We start from the raw sequence: 14,963 nt of genomic DNA, 5'->3' as shown, positions 1-14,963 counted from the left end.
ACCATATACCATACATGATAAAACGAATGGGGTTAGTTATCGATTGTCATCATAGGGTGTTCTCAAGCAAAAAAAAATTTGTGAACCCCTCTTTTTGTAAAATCTTGGAACCCCCCAAATTAGGTATAGTGTATGACATCAGGGCAGATTTTTGTCAGATTACTATCCTCCTGTAACTTTTTTTCTTTTTATTATTTTTTTCCCATAAATTTATTATTATCTTTGCCAAAATGTCTACTTTCGAAGAATCACTCAATGAGTTTACAACTGTTTACGAAGAATCAATGACGCTCATTAACATGAATGTAGCCGCAATTCAGTGGTATATGGAACAACGTCAGTTGGAGATCAACTTGCTTCACGAAACTTTTCTTTTTTATTTTTCTTCAGTTTTTGATGTACCTTCCTTTTTTCATGCCTTACCCTTCCTATTAACTGGCACAGGTTCAACTCTAGTTCGTCCAAACAACAATGGAACGTTTTCCAACTATCACTACTGGACAATCACGCACCCTTTTCTCGCTGACGATGACAATCCACGCACTAGTTTTCGAGCAATGTATTGCATGAATGTTAACAGCTTCGAAAGACTTGTCAACGACCTCAGTCAGCATCCAGCATTTGATCTGCTAGCCCACAACAGCATCCCCGCATACATCCAGATTTCATGTGCTATATGGCGCTTAGCCAACTGTCATATTGGTTAGAGAACTAGTAACATGGCTGTTGGTGTATCGCATGGTAGTTATATCAACTTTTTCCGAAGATTTTTGGTTGCAATCGAAGGGGTATACGGAGATCTGATCAACTGGCCCATGGATCAGCAAAGGGTTGAGGAAATTCAAACGGGTTTTGAATGGCCTCATGGTCAAGAAGAAGGGGCTATCCGTCGTTTGCCCAAAGCAATAGGAGCACTCGATGGTAAAAATGTTGTAATTGAGTGTTCTAGAGATCACCCAGAACTTTGGCGTGATCGAAAGGGTAACTTTGCGATGAAACTGACAGCAATCTGTGACAACAAATGCCGTTTCACGTATATCCGTGTCGGTGACTCTGGTAATAGCGAAATATTCATAACATGTTGATTGACTTACTGATAAGTATTTATAGGTCGCACCCACGATGCAGGTGCTTTCAAGTGGACTGAAGTGTACACCCAGTTTTTACGACAGCCAGCAACATTTTTCCCTTTGGACGGTTACATTCTTGCAGGTTATTTATATACTGACTATAAAGTTAACATATAATTTACTTACACACCCTCTTTAGATTCTGCATATGCTCTCTGTCGTAATGTAATCGTTCCATATCCTTTGAGTGAAGTATCAGGCAATTCTGACGAGGCCGTTTCTAAGCGCAAATTCAACAAGGTCCACTCTTCAGCAAGAATGACCATCGAAAGGGCTTTTGGAATACTCTCAGCTAGATGGAGGTTCATAAAAAAACACGTCTACATGAAGAAGATTAAAGATATATGACAAGTAATTACTGCGGCTTGTATCTTACACAATTTCTGTATCAACATTGGGGATCCAGATTTTGAAATTGACGAGGGAATCGAGATGGATGAAGATGAAGAGGGGAATGGCGAAACAGCTCGAGAGTCTGTTCGTACAAGAAGAGATGAGTTGAACCGATGGTTTCAACCTAGACAATAAAGAGGTACCAAATGTAATTTCACATATGTATTAAAAAAAAGAAGATTTTTATTGATTGGGTCTTTGTTGATGCATACGATTATGAAACTCGTTTAATCTATCACCGTTTCGTTCCAAAGCAGCTGTAGCTCGGTTTAATGAAGCAATAAATTGCTTCTCCCGTAGGATCTCTTCTTCCTAATCGTGAATCCATATACTCTCTGAACTCTCGAAATGTTCCATTACGAAGCTCGTGCTCTCTAACAACAATGCGATTAAGCATAGCTTCAGTATCAGAGGTCGTGGTAGATGGTGTAGAACCTACGTTTGATCTTGGACGACGAGGTGGCGCATAAGAAGGATTGGTAGGTTGAGGGGCGGGAGAAGGATTGGGTGGTGAGGTCGTAGAAGGATTGACAGGAGGAGGAGGAGTACTGGAGACGTGATCGGGAGGGGGTGTTTCCACTCTTCTGCGAGAAGAAGGTGGTTGCGATTCCTGAGGAGGAGCAGGACGTTCATGTTCTGCAATAGGTACAGACGAAGATTCAGCTGGGGCTGTAGATGATCCTTGATTTCCACCATTAGTATTGTCAACGAACTGTCTGGAATGGGATGAGTACGTGTGTGGTGGCAAGATGGTGGGAAATTTCGTCAAGATCTCTTCCAGCTTATCATAGACAACATCAGGTTCGAAACCTGATTCACCTGTTGATTGGCGTCTAGCAAACTCTTCCTTGAAATCTTTCACCATACGCTTCCATTTTTTTTTTGCTCCTCTGATGGTCGACTTCTCAAATTCTGAAGGCGAGCCAGTTGATTATGTTCAATCGACATCTCCGTGTATTTCTCTCCCTTTTCGTGATCACTTTTGGTTTTTTCAAGAGAACTCAAATGTTTATTATAAATTTGAATTAACAAGCATTCTTCTGCTACACTCCAATTTGGACCTCTTGTTCTGTCGTCCTCAATAGGAGCACTGGAGGTGGAAGCAGTTGAACTGGAAGGGGCGTTGAAGTTGATGGTACCGAACATTGTTTATAAAGGTAAAGTTAATATTATTTGCTAGTTTTGAATATCAAAAAATAAAGAAAAGAAAACAACAAAGTAAAAATTATTATGATCATACTGTCAACTAGTGGGGGCATTTTAGTATTTTTTGAATGATGAAAGCATTACATCAGAGGGGTTCGTAAATCCATTTTCGTAATTAAACCACCCCCTGATGGTGGTTTATCTTTTAAAATGGTTAGCAAGAATTTTCGACGTTTTTTGGCTGAGGAGTATGAAAATATAAGGTTATAATTGCCTTATAGAGGGGGTTCCAAGATTTTACAAAAAGAGGGGTTCACAAATTTTTTTTGCTTGAGAACACCCATAGTTATTAGACTTCCCTTTTGTACTAATTTTTCATTTCTCTGGTAGACCGTTAAGGTGTTATTCTGCAAAATCATTGGAAAGGTCTATTGGCATATACAAGAAGCGAATCCGTTCATCTTTGAATCCTGGTGTCAACGCCGGTAGTGTCATGGAAACTCGTGAAATGTTCTCTTTTTTGCAATCCGATGGTATAATCGATAGTTCCGCCTATGATTTGAAGAAGGATAAAGTTAACAACTTCTTGCCCCACCCGTCCAACGATCCATTGTTGCCTCAGCTGTGGTCACCCTTTCACTGGCGGGTAAATACTGTAAAGCTGGGCCAGGTTGTAAAGCAAGCAAAAGAAAAGCACAATCATACAATTGGCGGCTACCTGGCAAAAGACTGGCTTAAAGCACTCTCTCAATTTTTGATTCGTCTGACTGGTAATACTTCGGCTGTTATAACTTCGTTCCATCAGCACCAATTTGTCAACATTTCTCAAAAACTCTGGACAAACAATCAAATATACATATCTGATTTGTGCAAATCGAAGAACGCAGCAAGTTCGCGTGGTGGTGAGTTTGTTATGTTTACTGCAAATCATAAAAATCGGTAAGTTGATGTTTGCAAATCAAAATTATTGTGTACTGACTTATTGTAATTAGGATGTTCCGGCCTGTCGAAAACTGGTACGTTTGTAAAGTCTTGTTCTTTTTTGACTTTACATATCAAGAAGGTGCTCCGGGCTCGAACTTCGTTTTTGGTGAACTTATGAAGAATCATGACGTCTCACCATACTCAAAGGCTATCCCGCGCGTGAAACCTTACGATGAGGCTGAGCAAAAAAAATTTGTGGTCTTTGATGCCGAGGATCTTTTGTCTGCTGTCGGATTGGTGAATGCGGTTGACGGCTCCAATAACAAATATGTTATAAAGACTGGTGACGCTTTTAAAGTCGATATGAATAGTACTGCCGGAAGTGTTGGAAACGTTGTTTTCCGCTGAGAATAAAATATAAAATCATTAAAACCCACAGTCACATGTCCCGTTTTCTCATTTTACTTACGTAATCTGAAGTTGTCTTTTTCTTACCCTGGCTATCATCCCCATAAACATTTTTTTTCTTTAAAAATCACGTTTATCTATTAACATGGTATTGCTACATCTATTTATTTATGTATAAGTTGTTTTTATAGAGATTTAAAAATTTGGCTTTGCGATCAGCGATCAAAAAATCAAAAATATCGGAGATATCGATATTTTCGATTTTTTGAGCAATATCGCCAATATCGATCAAAAAAAACATTTTGATCGCTGATTTATTTTAGGGTGGCCTTTATTTTTTTGTTCACTCCTTTTAACGATTGAGAGCATAACTCTGACTGGGCTTCTCTTTTTTTTATGCGCGCAGAGCTGGCCTGAGCATCTTCTTCATCCTTGTTCGTCTCGACTTCAGTCATTTAAGTTTAATTGATGGAAATCAATAAAACCTTGTAGTATATCAAATTTTTAAATTAATTACCTCATCATCCATTGAGCTCAGTCAATTCTCGAGAGTCGTTTCAGAATCATTTGTACCACTGGCAAGTCGATCCGCATTTTTCTTTTCTATTATTTCTTTTCTTGCTTTCTTCAAATAGTTTCTTAATGAAGTCAAACCAAGAGTCCTCAAATGAGGGTCTACATTGTTGACTTCTTGAAAAACTAAATCCCATGATACTGTTACATTGTTTTTTTTTCTTGTCAAAAGGAAGATGAGATATGCTGGCCTCAACGGCCGCCAATTTTCTACTTTCTGACATAACATATATCATGCTATCTATACCGTATAACTAACCTCCCTTACTAGTTTAAAATAATTTTGAAAAGACACATTCAAATATATCTATATTTAAGGTATGATTACGTAGAGGTCGTATAACTAACATTGTTCACTAGCTTAATAACACTTTAATTGACCCATTTAAATATACTATACTCTATATCCATATCCATTTGCATCCTTTAAATAAAACGTTTCTTAAAATATAAATTATACCTACGAAATGAAAAAACACGATATTACAATTGAATGATATATTTCGTATGACCAAAATGTTTTTTATTTATAACCAAAATACAAGGCCTTTTAATAAAATTTTGATGTGTCAACACAACATATTTGCATATCGTTACAGAAATATTTATCATGCAACATAAATACTTGTCCTATGACACAAACTATGGTCATGTAACGCAACTTATTCTGATCGACTCGGGTTCTGTGATCAAAGCTTCTGTTAAAAAACCAAAAATTTGTCAGATAACACCAAAGTATTTTTCACTTTTTGTGTAATTACACCAAATGTTTGGTATATATAACAAAAAGTGATCAAAATGCTAAAATAATTTTGATCATATTCCTGAGACGCCAAATAATTTGGGTTGAATTTGCGTTCGGGAAACAAAATTTAACAAAACGTTCGCCGTTGTGTGATAGAAAAAGGGCCGGAGTCTATACTCGAAAGATCGAATGGTTTCCGTAGTAAAGAGCATTCAAAAATAATGAGTGATCTTCAAACATTGCATGAGGATAATCAAAAGCTCCAACAAATGTCATGATGTTTTTAAAGAAATAAACTTTTAATTATTCAAAAATATCAAATTGACTTCTTTCACTCATCAATTCTTGTATGTATTCCTCGAGAGATGGTGGTTGTAAATTAAACATCCATGATACAGTAGATCCACTAATGCAGGTGTAAAAATTCATTAAAACTGTACTGAGCGTATACTTTGTTGCTGGTCTTGTCTGCGAAACAATATTTCCATACTTCCATTGGCATGCTCTAAACAACTGAGAGACTTTGCCGAATTCCATCTCAATTTCTACTCAAACTTTCGACATGGAAAGATTCACTTTGCCTTCGAACTCATTTCTTAGTGGGTTACGATACGGTTGGATGACATGCATTGTGGACCAGGAAGTCTCGTTTCCATAAATACAATACTCGTATTCCGGAGAAATGTGCCCAAAGTGCGCTTGAAGACGTTGAAGCATTTAATTTTTGTTCAACATACCTCTGTCATTTCGCCGACTAACGTAAAGACCGGATAAACTGCTGGTAGTTTCGTCAGGGGTAGAGATTGCTGGGAAATTGATACAGTGTTGATGCTTCCAACCGTTAAATAATGCCTTTTGGTCTTCGTTGATTTTTGGACGGCATGTTTGTTGCATAGTTCCATTGATAAAACCAACAATGTTTGGATAATATGCCCCTTTCTCTAGAATAGCTCTTGAAAACTTTTCGCAATTGGATTTGGAAAACCGTCTCTCGTCAAACTAGAGGCCATACCTGAAATTCGGAAGTAAAATATCTGACAGTCCATTAACAGTTCTTCCAATGTTATCTTCAACCATATATGATAAGCGACGTGGAAATGAGAGCCGATAAAGAAGCAGAGCGAGAGCAAACTTCCTGGTTATATTGGTGCTATTAAATCTTAATTTATTATCCAAACCGATGATGTTGCAAATTTGCAAATATCTTTTGTAGGTAAAATGAAACATTTTATAGCACTTTTCTTCTGTCCATGACTCTAAATCAGGTCGCTGATACTTTGCTCTGGTTGTTCTACAGTTGCGCTCCGCAATACGTTGTCTATCAAACATGTACATAGCTATATCATCCATAAAAGTACGAGAGTTCATTTTTAAAGTTTACAAAAAACAGATAAATAATTTGGACTAGCGAAAAAAAACTTAATGTCGTTATTTTGGTTATGCATTTATGAAATACTAATTGACGTAATTACCATATAATTACATTGCACTAGTACAAACTCTGTACCACTACGCTAAATGGATTTTTCCGAAATTCTTTACACATCGGGTGGTCTATTATAAACCAAATGACCATGTTATGATCCCCATAGAAAAAGATGGCCAATTAGCACCATCTTATGCCAGCCCCTACACGGTCGTTCGTAAAAATTGAGGTAATGCCTGCATTCTTCGAGATGACTTTGGCATGATTATGCCTAAAGCGTATACCTCTATAGAATTGAAATAAACTTCACATGATGCAGTTATTTCATTAGATGATGAAGGTAACGAGATTAAAAATTACGACGTTGAAGCTATCCTCAATCACAGAGGTAAATCCAAGAATATGGAATATCTTGTACGTTGGAAAAATTACAGCACTGATTGGGATGAATGGATTCCCGCAAAAAACTTTAATGACGTAGCTTGTCTAAGAAATTATTGAAAACATCTTGGTAAAGAGTACGTTCCGCCAAAGAATGTCAAGAACACCAATGCTCCTAAAAGCTTATCGGTATCAAATAATAATCCACCCGGCATTATATCTCAATCGATTGGGATTGTACCCTCAGATACAGACAATACCGTAATAGATAAAAGAATTCAGTACACAAACGTGCTCGTATTAATAAGTCCCAGAACGCAGAATTTAAAAACTTTCAAGATTCTTCTAATAATGCCACTCGACGTAGCCCAAGATTCAAAAAGTAATTTGGATGGTTTGAATCGGCGATAAAAAAAGATTAATCTCATACTAGACGGGGTAATTGTGATAAATATGGGTCAAGAAATAAAATGAAACTTTTGATAACTTTATTGTTTTTTTATAATAATAAAAAGACAAAAAGTATCCGTCTAGTTGAATAGTTAATTTCTGCTTTTATATGAGGCTATTAGTAGTCACAATAGTGTCAATTATTGTGGATTATTGTAGTGTAACCTAATTCGACTACGGTAAAATATGGCTAAATACCACAGTAATGTCGTATTTGAGAAGATATGAACACTTGATATGTATAATCTTCTCTCTTAAACAGGTATTCATATGAAATTAAATCTCATTACAATCACAATTGTACTGACGATGTCTATCTCGAGATCGTACAGTCACTATATTAAGAATCCGCAATAAGTACAAAGAAGCTATCCCGGTCAATTAAGATCCATCTTGGCTTTTTACAAATTAATAAAGATCCTTTATTTGTGTCTCGTCGACTTTATTTAAATTAACTGGTTAATACCGCATTTGTCACAGTGGGTACAACGATCTTTCCAAGTAAAAGATTAATTGTTGATAGTTATCGTTGTTCATTTCAATGTATACAAGCGAGAAAGAGTTCAGAATAGAGGATCTAATTTCGATGACCTTTTTATTTAGATTGGGATATTCAGTTTGACATTACTGGAAGACTTCCAAAACTTTTTTCCCTTGATTTTAATTTTAATTTAAACTTCCCTTAAAGCATTTTCCGATTAAAATCGTTAAGGCTTCCAAAACGTTTAGACAAAAATTAATTTTAATTAAGCTGCACAATATATTTTTTAATTACTTCGAACTCTATTTTCGAGAACATTTCTTCTGTAGTTCCATGTACCGTAGTATACCGTTCGAATTTGGTTTATACCAACAAGCCTTGTTCGGAAGTTATGCAATCTCCACACAACAGTAAGTATGTCATTTCTTTCCTGTTTGTGTGATGGAAGCTTCATATGGAGCCTTCCAAACGACTGTTGAAGACATCTCATTCCCCATTCAACGCCTTGTCTATGTTTGGTGATGACTGCGTGCTTCTTTTGCGTTTCGCGATCAGCTCGGTTCAAACCTATTGTATTTTTCTTGGGAACGCTCAATACCTTTGATGCGAATTCCCTTTTGCAAGGAAAAGCAGAGTCAGCAAGGATCTTGAAAGGCTCAGGGCATCGACGAGAGAGCAAATCTCAATATAAAGGAATAGAGATTTGTGCGTCATGCCATGAACCAGGACAGTTGTATCTATATATGTAATCACGCTTATCAGTATTCATTTGTAAACAAAACTATTTTCATTTTCTACCTGACATAACAAATGCATCCATCTGGAGTAAAAACGATTACTTGAGAAGCAAAACAGTCGCCTTTCCATCCATTGTAATAAGCATTTTGCTCCAAAGGATCTTCAGGATGTTGGATCCTAAGGTTGAGTCCATCAACAAAACCAAAAACACCTGTGAGAACTCCTCTTTCGAAATCATTGGTTGTGTTTGACAAAACCATTTCGTTAAACTCGGCCTTTTCGCTTGAAGAGGGCCATCCAATCTTCCATCGTGGATCATTTGGTTTTGATCTAAACACCTTTAAAAGCGTTTCAATACCCATGTTCTTGGATCTACTAACAGTTGCAGCAGGAACACCAAAAATTATGCCCAACGTCTCTTGCTTCATTGTATTATGGAGCCACATCAAGACTAAAACAAGAACCATTTTGGCATCAAGAAAACGAGGCCGTCCAGTTGGACACTCATTAGGATATTGTAGCTTGAACTCTTCATACAAATTTTTGAAAGCTTCCACGGTCAATCCCAAATAGCACAGGAAAGATTTGCGATCACGATCATTAATTAATGCTGTTGCAGCAGATTCGGAAGGTTTACGCAAGCTTCTTGAGTTAATGTAGGATTGGTCCGCAATACGGCAGTTTAACTTCAAATGGTACAGATGGCATATAACAGCAGCAGAAAAAGCAGTAGTAGTAATTAAATTGAATTTTTGTTTTTTACTTGACGGCATACTTGTTTATTGTATTAAAGGAGATATGAAAAAAGAATCGAATAAATAAACGTAATCTTTATAGTTTAATCGATTTCTATTCTTGTTTTAATATATGAAACAATTTAATTTTTGGAAAGAATGCTTTGTTTGGGACTGTCTCAAGAGTATTTAGTGTGATAGTTGAGAATAGATTTTAAAAGAGAAAAACAATAAAGTACTTTGAGACTGCTTATAAGTTTTATTAAGAGTAAAAAGTAGATTCAAAGATTGAGAGGGTTCTATTCTAACTATCAGTTTGCATATTTATATATGTTAAGAGAAATCGGATTATGAATTTAGTTTGATGGATAAGTTACACAGCACTAAAATAGTGCTTGTAGTTGGATATGATATAATGTATAAGAAAATAGTTCGTGTTGTGATGTAATAATGTATGGGGTGATGAAGTGAGATTTAATTTTAATATTGTTTTATGGTGTGATTAGTAACAACAGTAGGTGGATCACCACATTTAGTATTTCAGAGATGGCTGATATCATATTTACATGTTCTTTTATTATAATTACTTTTATAAATTCACATCAAACAAAAACAATTATTCATACAAAATGGGAAACAAAATCGGATCAAACAGATTTTCAGCCATCGAGCAAGACGTTTTACTCGAAGCTGTTCAGGATAAGTTACCTACTGGTGCTGATGAATGGGAGCTTGTACAAGTTTTTTTCAAGAAGAGAATGGTTGAAGATGCCAGCCAAAATGGAACCGGAAACAATCAAGTGGCCGTACAGGTCTATGACCGTGACTCCAAGTCACTCAAGGCGCTTTTTGGGAGATTCAAAAATGCGAAGTCACCTACAGGTATGTTAAGATTTAATTGATGATACTCTTTTACAACTATTAACAATACGTGTTGATCATCTACTAGGTACTCCAAGTAGGGCACCTTTGGGTAAAAGGCAAGGGAAATCGAAGAGTTGATCAAGCTTAAAACGGCTGAAGCTGAGCTAGGAGGAATTGATGATGAATTCGAAGATGGTGATGTGGAGGCAGAGACTGTGGTCACGGCAATGGGGGGGGAGGAAACAACTTTCCAACAATCGAAGAGCAGACTGTGGAGAATGCAACTGCTGACAATCAACACGCTTCCTCTCCTCGTTCGGTCACTCGTACGACACTCATACCAAGAAAGACAAGGGCCGCGCAGGCAAGTAATCTGCAAGATTTCACAGACACTCTTGCTCACTAAATATCTGCGGCCATCAAGACCATGGAAGGTCCGAGCTCAGAAGACTCTCCTGGTGCCGGTGGTAATAATGTCTATGGAAGTTGTCTGACATCGTTGGAGAGCAGCTTGGAGCTGATGGGCAGCCAGATAACAATTTATAATCTCGCGTTACTTATTATTGAATGAGATTATCTAACTATATAAATGGAATAGGTGAATGATATGAGGGGAATTCTTGGTCAAATACTTGCGAAGGTAAGAACGATAAAAGCACTCATTCTTTGTATGGGAAAGTTCCTAATTGTTTTATGCTTAGATAAATTCCGCCGAAGAAAGCCATTCTTCTGAGGGTAATAAACAGAATAAGCGCCAAAGAAAAAAATAAAAAGTTAAAAAAGTTAAAATTTGACCTTGGTAGAGGGGGGGCCTTCAATAAACTTTGGTTGTAAATTTTTAAATTAAAATCAAGTTAAAAAATGGTCACACGAATCCAAAAAAAGGGGAAAATATTTAAATCCCAGTTAAAAATTTAATTTTGGAGGTTTGGAAGTCTTCCACTGTGTCATTATAGTTTAGGCCAACAATGACGGTCGGGTGATAGTTTAGAGACATTCCTGTCGAATGGTATATCTAGTTTCCAAATCTTGAGAGGAAGTCAGCGCTATTGTTAGCTCGTCCAGGACGATATTTAATTTCTTAATGATATTGGTTTAGAGTGGCTATCCAACGTGCGATGACACCAACTGGCCGTTCCTGATTCATAAGACCTTTTAGGCTGATGTGGTCCCTGATGATGGTGAATTTCGTCCCAACAAGTAATTTCGTGATTCTTTCACAGCCCAAACACAACTGAGGCATTCTAGTTTTGTAATTTCGTAATTCTCTTCGTTAGGTTTCAATGCTCGGCTCATGCAACGTACCGGGTGTTTCTTGCCGTCTTCATGTAGTTGAGACAGTACTGCCCCTAGTCCATGCAACGATGCGTCGCATATAACCAGGAATTCATTGTCAAAGGCATGTGGGCGTAGCACAGGTGCTTTGGTTATGTCATCTTTCAATCGTTCGAAGGCGATGGTTGGTTCGGGTAACCAGAAGGTGTTAGTCCCGCACTTGTTACGAGTAAGCATATGTAGAAATCTTGCTTTGGCCGCGAATCCATCTACAAATCTTCGGTAATACGAGCAAAGACCTATAAATCCTTTTATCTGTGATACGGTATTGGGTCGGAAAATCTTTTTACTTTATTTCTGATGTCGGGAGAAGTTTCTAAGCCATTCTTGCCCATGACGTAACCTAAAAAGACTAATTTTTCTCTGAGAAATTGGCGATTTTTTGGATTCAGCACCAGTTTTGCTTTTCGAACACACTCAAACACCTTTCCGAGATATTTCAAGTGTTGTTCGTCGTTCTTCGAGAATACATTGCAGGTATCCTAGTAGGCTACCAAACATTTGTTCATGATACTTTCGAATACCAAATTGTTTAGCCTTTGATAAATCATTGAACTTGAGCTGAGACCCATTGGCATAAACACCAGCACGAGTGGAGATGGCTATTCGTTCAATACTTTCAGGATCTATGGGAATGGCATAGAAGGCGTTGGTCATTTCCAGACTTGAGAAGCGTCGATTAGCACCAATAGTGTCGATAATGTCGTCTATTCGGGGAATGCTATAGCTGTCTTTTCTTGTCTTTTGGTTTAATTTACGATAGTCTGTCACGAGTCGATAAGTCTGATTGCCTTGTTCGTCTTTTTGTTTCTTCGGCATAATGAGAATTGGGGCAGACCAGGGTCTATTTGAAGGACGGACAATACCTAGATCCAGGTTTTTTTTCAACTATTTCTTTAAAGATAGGAATTCCGCTGAGGCCATTTTATACGGTCGAATATTAGTTGTATGTTTGTCTTTGGTGAGAATGATACGATGTTTGATTAGGTCTGTCATTCCACTTTTGTCCTTATCCAACCGAATATATCTTGATAGGAGGATAACAGGTTGTAGAACGATTCTTTAATGGAGTCGTCAATGTCGGTTTCGTTTATTTCTATTATTTTGTTCTTTTCTCACTTAAGGTGATTGGGTTCGAGGTCTTGGGAGACTTGTTAAGGTTGCAGAATGTGGGGTCAAACTCGTAGTATTCAATTTCATCGAGTATTTCAACGATATCCGCTAACTTTGCCAAAGGAGGAATAGTTATGGATTCCACATTGTTGTTGGTCAGTATCATTCGTACTTTTGATTGTTGAGGATGAATTATTGTGGAACGGACACATATGTACTGTATAGAATCATCTTTTATTTCAATTAATCGGGGGGTTTTTTGTTTGGATAATGATATAGTTATCGGGATGATCGTGTCAGCGTCCTTTAGTTGAATCGTTTGGTGTTGGAAATGTTCACCTATCGTACAGAACCTGTTATTCTTGATTTCCTCCTCTCGATTGCAATCTTCCTCGTAATCTACTTCCGACATCTCGTCGTCCTCGTGGGTCTAGTCCAGATACTTCAACCAGTACTTGCCTGATGGGACTAGTAGACTCTCTGACACGGTCAGCCTTTCAATAGAGATAGGGTTAGTTGTAGTTTCCTTCTTATATGTGATCGCGAGGGTAATTAGCTCGAAGTTGATCGTGGCTTCCTCGTTGTAAGAAATTGTTTTTTAGTAGGACAAGAGATGGCGAATTGGGGATGACTTCCATACTGATAGGTATGGTTACGTTATTTAAGGCTACTGGTACATCGTAGATCAATCCCAGCGACGCTTGTTTAGTCTTGTTATCAAAGATAAATATTGTTGGAGAGCTAGCATCAATTTCCAGTCCTAATTGCTCCATTGCTCCCTGCGACATGATTGTTTGGCATGCTCCACAGTCGACTAAGCTGTGCTGAATCACTTTGTCGTTAATTTTTATTTGAGTGAAGGCAGCGGTGTTATCAGCACATTCGAGATCCATTGAGGCGACGAGGTTTAGTTTGCTGGCTATGTTAAATTTGGGCTCCTTTCGGATTCCTTCCCTGACTGTCTCTTTTAATAATGGGATCAGATACAGTAGGGCCGTTCTCAAGCAAAACTTTTTTCACGTTTTCACTATGGCGGACATACCAGCAGCTGTGAATTAAATGGCAACATAGCTGCCATTTTTTTTATTTGCTCGATATCCCCAGCCAATAAGATTCGAGCAAAAGATTGATACAAATGATCATAATATCATAAAAAAACAAAAATGCTTCAAAAACATTTCTGGAACCGTCAATACGTAGTTTAGATGTTATAGAAACTATCTCGAAGTTAAAATTAAATTGCTATATGCCAAAACATCGATGCAATATTGATCCGAATTTGATGGGTTACGGTATAAAAAATCATTGTTTGCGCTTGTGAAGCAAATGGTAACAAGTTGCCATTTTTTTACTTATTTTGTTTTAAAAAAAAAAGACTTTGCGCCTGGAAAAACTTGCGAAAGACAAGGAATTTAAAATTTACCAGTGTAAGAGAGTGTGGTGTGCTAAAAGCTTGTTAAGGGATAGCTTTAAAAGTGACAACCAAACACACAGAAGAAGGATAACAGTAAAAGATCTTATAGCGGTTTGTTACATAAATATCAATAACAAAGTATAAAAATGTAGAATCAACAAGATCCCGATAGTTCAGACTCTATCAATGACGCTTTCGAAGATATGGGTCGCGATGAGTCCCCCATCATAGCGGACGTGCTGTAAGTTTTTTTTATTGTTTTTCATGCATGATATATGTATACTCATATGCGATAAATAATTTTTATACAGTTCTCCTCCACCAGAGGTAGCGAATGAACCTTCACGTAAAAGAACTAGAAGAAGATAATAGTCTTGTCTGGTCGACATGATTGGCCCAATCTTGTTTTGTAGCTTCTTTATTAGTGTGTATTTTAGCGTCCTTTTAGCTTACAATTTTTTCTCTCTTTCTTTTACTTTTATTTATCTTTTAAAATAAATAGCCTTCAAATAACGATGGTAAGGGTATATAGCCCCTTCAAAATAACGGAAAGTGTGAACAAATATGTTGGAATTGGTTATGTTTGCAATGACTGAAGCAATGACGTGTAATCTGTATAAAAAACTAAAGGGTTTTTTTTTTAGATAAAAATTTAGCCTATTTTTTTTATTTTGATCAAACTGAAGTACGTCTGTATAATATAACCAT

At 37.2% G+C, this 14,963-nt stretch overlaps 2 protein-coding genes across 2 annotated transcripts; both read left to right on the top strand.

Annotated features, from left to right (window-relative positions):
• Window positions 1-10,158: 10,158 nt before the first annotated feature.
• Window positions 10,159-10,887, top strand: EV154DRAFT_487840 (uncharacterized protein; the record flags this gene model as incomplete). The annotated part of the gene is made up of 3 exons (XM_051599023.1): window positions 10,159-10,411; window positions 10,479-10,502; window positions 10,526-10,887. 3 exons carry the CDS (start codon window positions 10,159-10,161, stop codon window positions 10,885-10,887), a joined length of 639 nt encoding a protein of 212 aa, XP_051451090.1.
• A 3,117-nt stretch (window positions 10,888-14,004) lies between these two features.
• On the top strand, window positions 14,005-14,719 carry EV154DRAFT_607610 (uncharacterized protein; the record flags this gene model as incomplete). Its single annotated transcript, XM_051607623.1, has 3 exons — window positions 14,005-14,037; window positions 14,408-14,496; window positions 14,567-14,719. The coding sequence occupies 3 exons, from the start codon at window positions 14,005-14,007 to the stop codon at window positions 14,622-14,624; spliced, it is 180 nt and encodes a 59-aa protein (XP_051451089.1). The 3' UTR covers window positions 14,625-14,719.
• Between the last annotated feature and the right edge of the window lie 244 nt (window positions 14,720-14,963).

Source organism: Mucor mucedo (assembly GCF_025094135.1).
Source record: "Mucor mucedo strain NRRL 3635 chromosome Unknown EV154scaffold_206, whole genome shotgun sequence".
Lineage (NCBI taxonomy): Eukaryota > Fungi > Mucoromycota > Mucoromycetes > Mucorales > Mucoraceae > Mucor > Mucor mucedo.
This window is presented reverse-complemented; position numbering and strand designations above follow the sequence as displayed.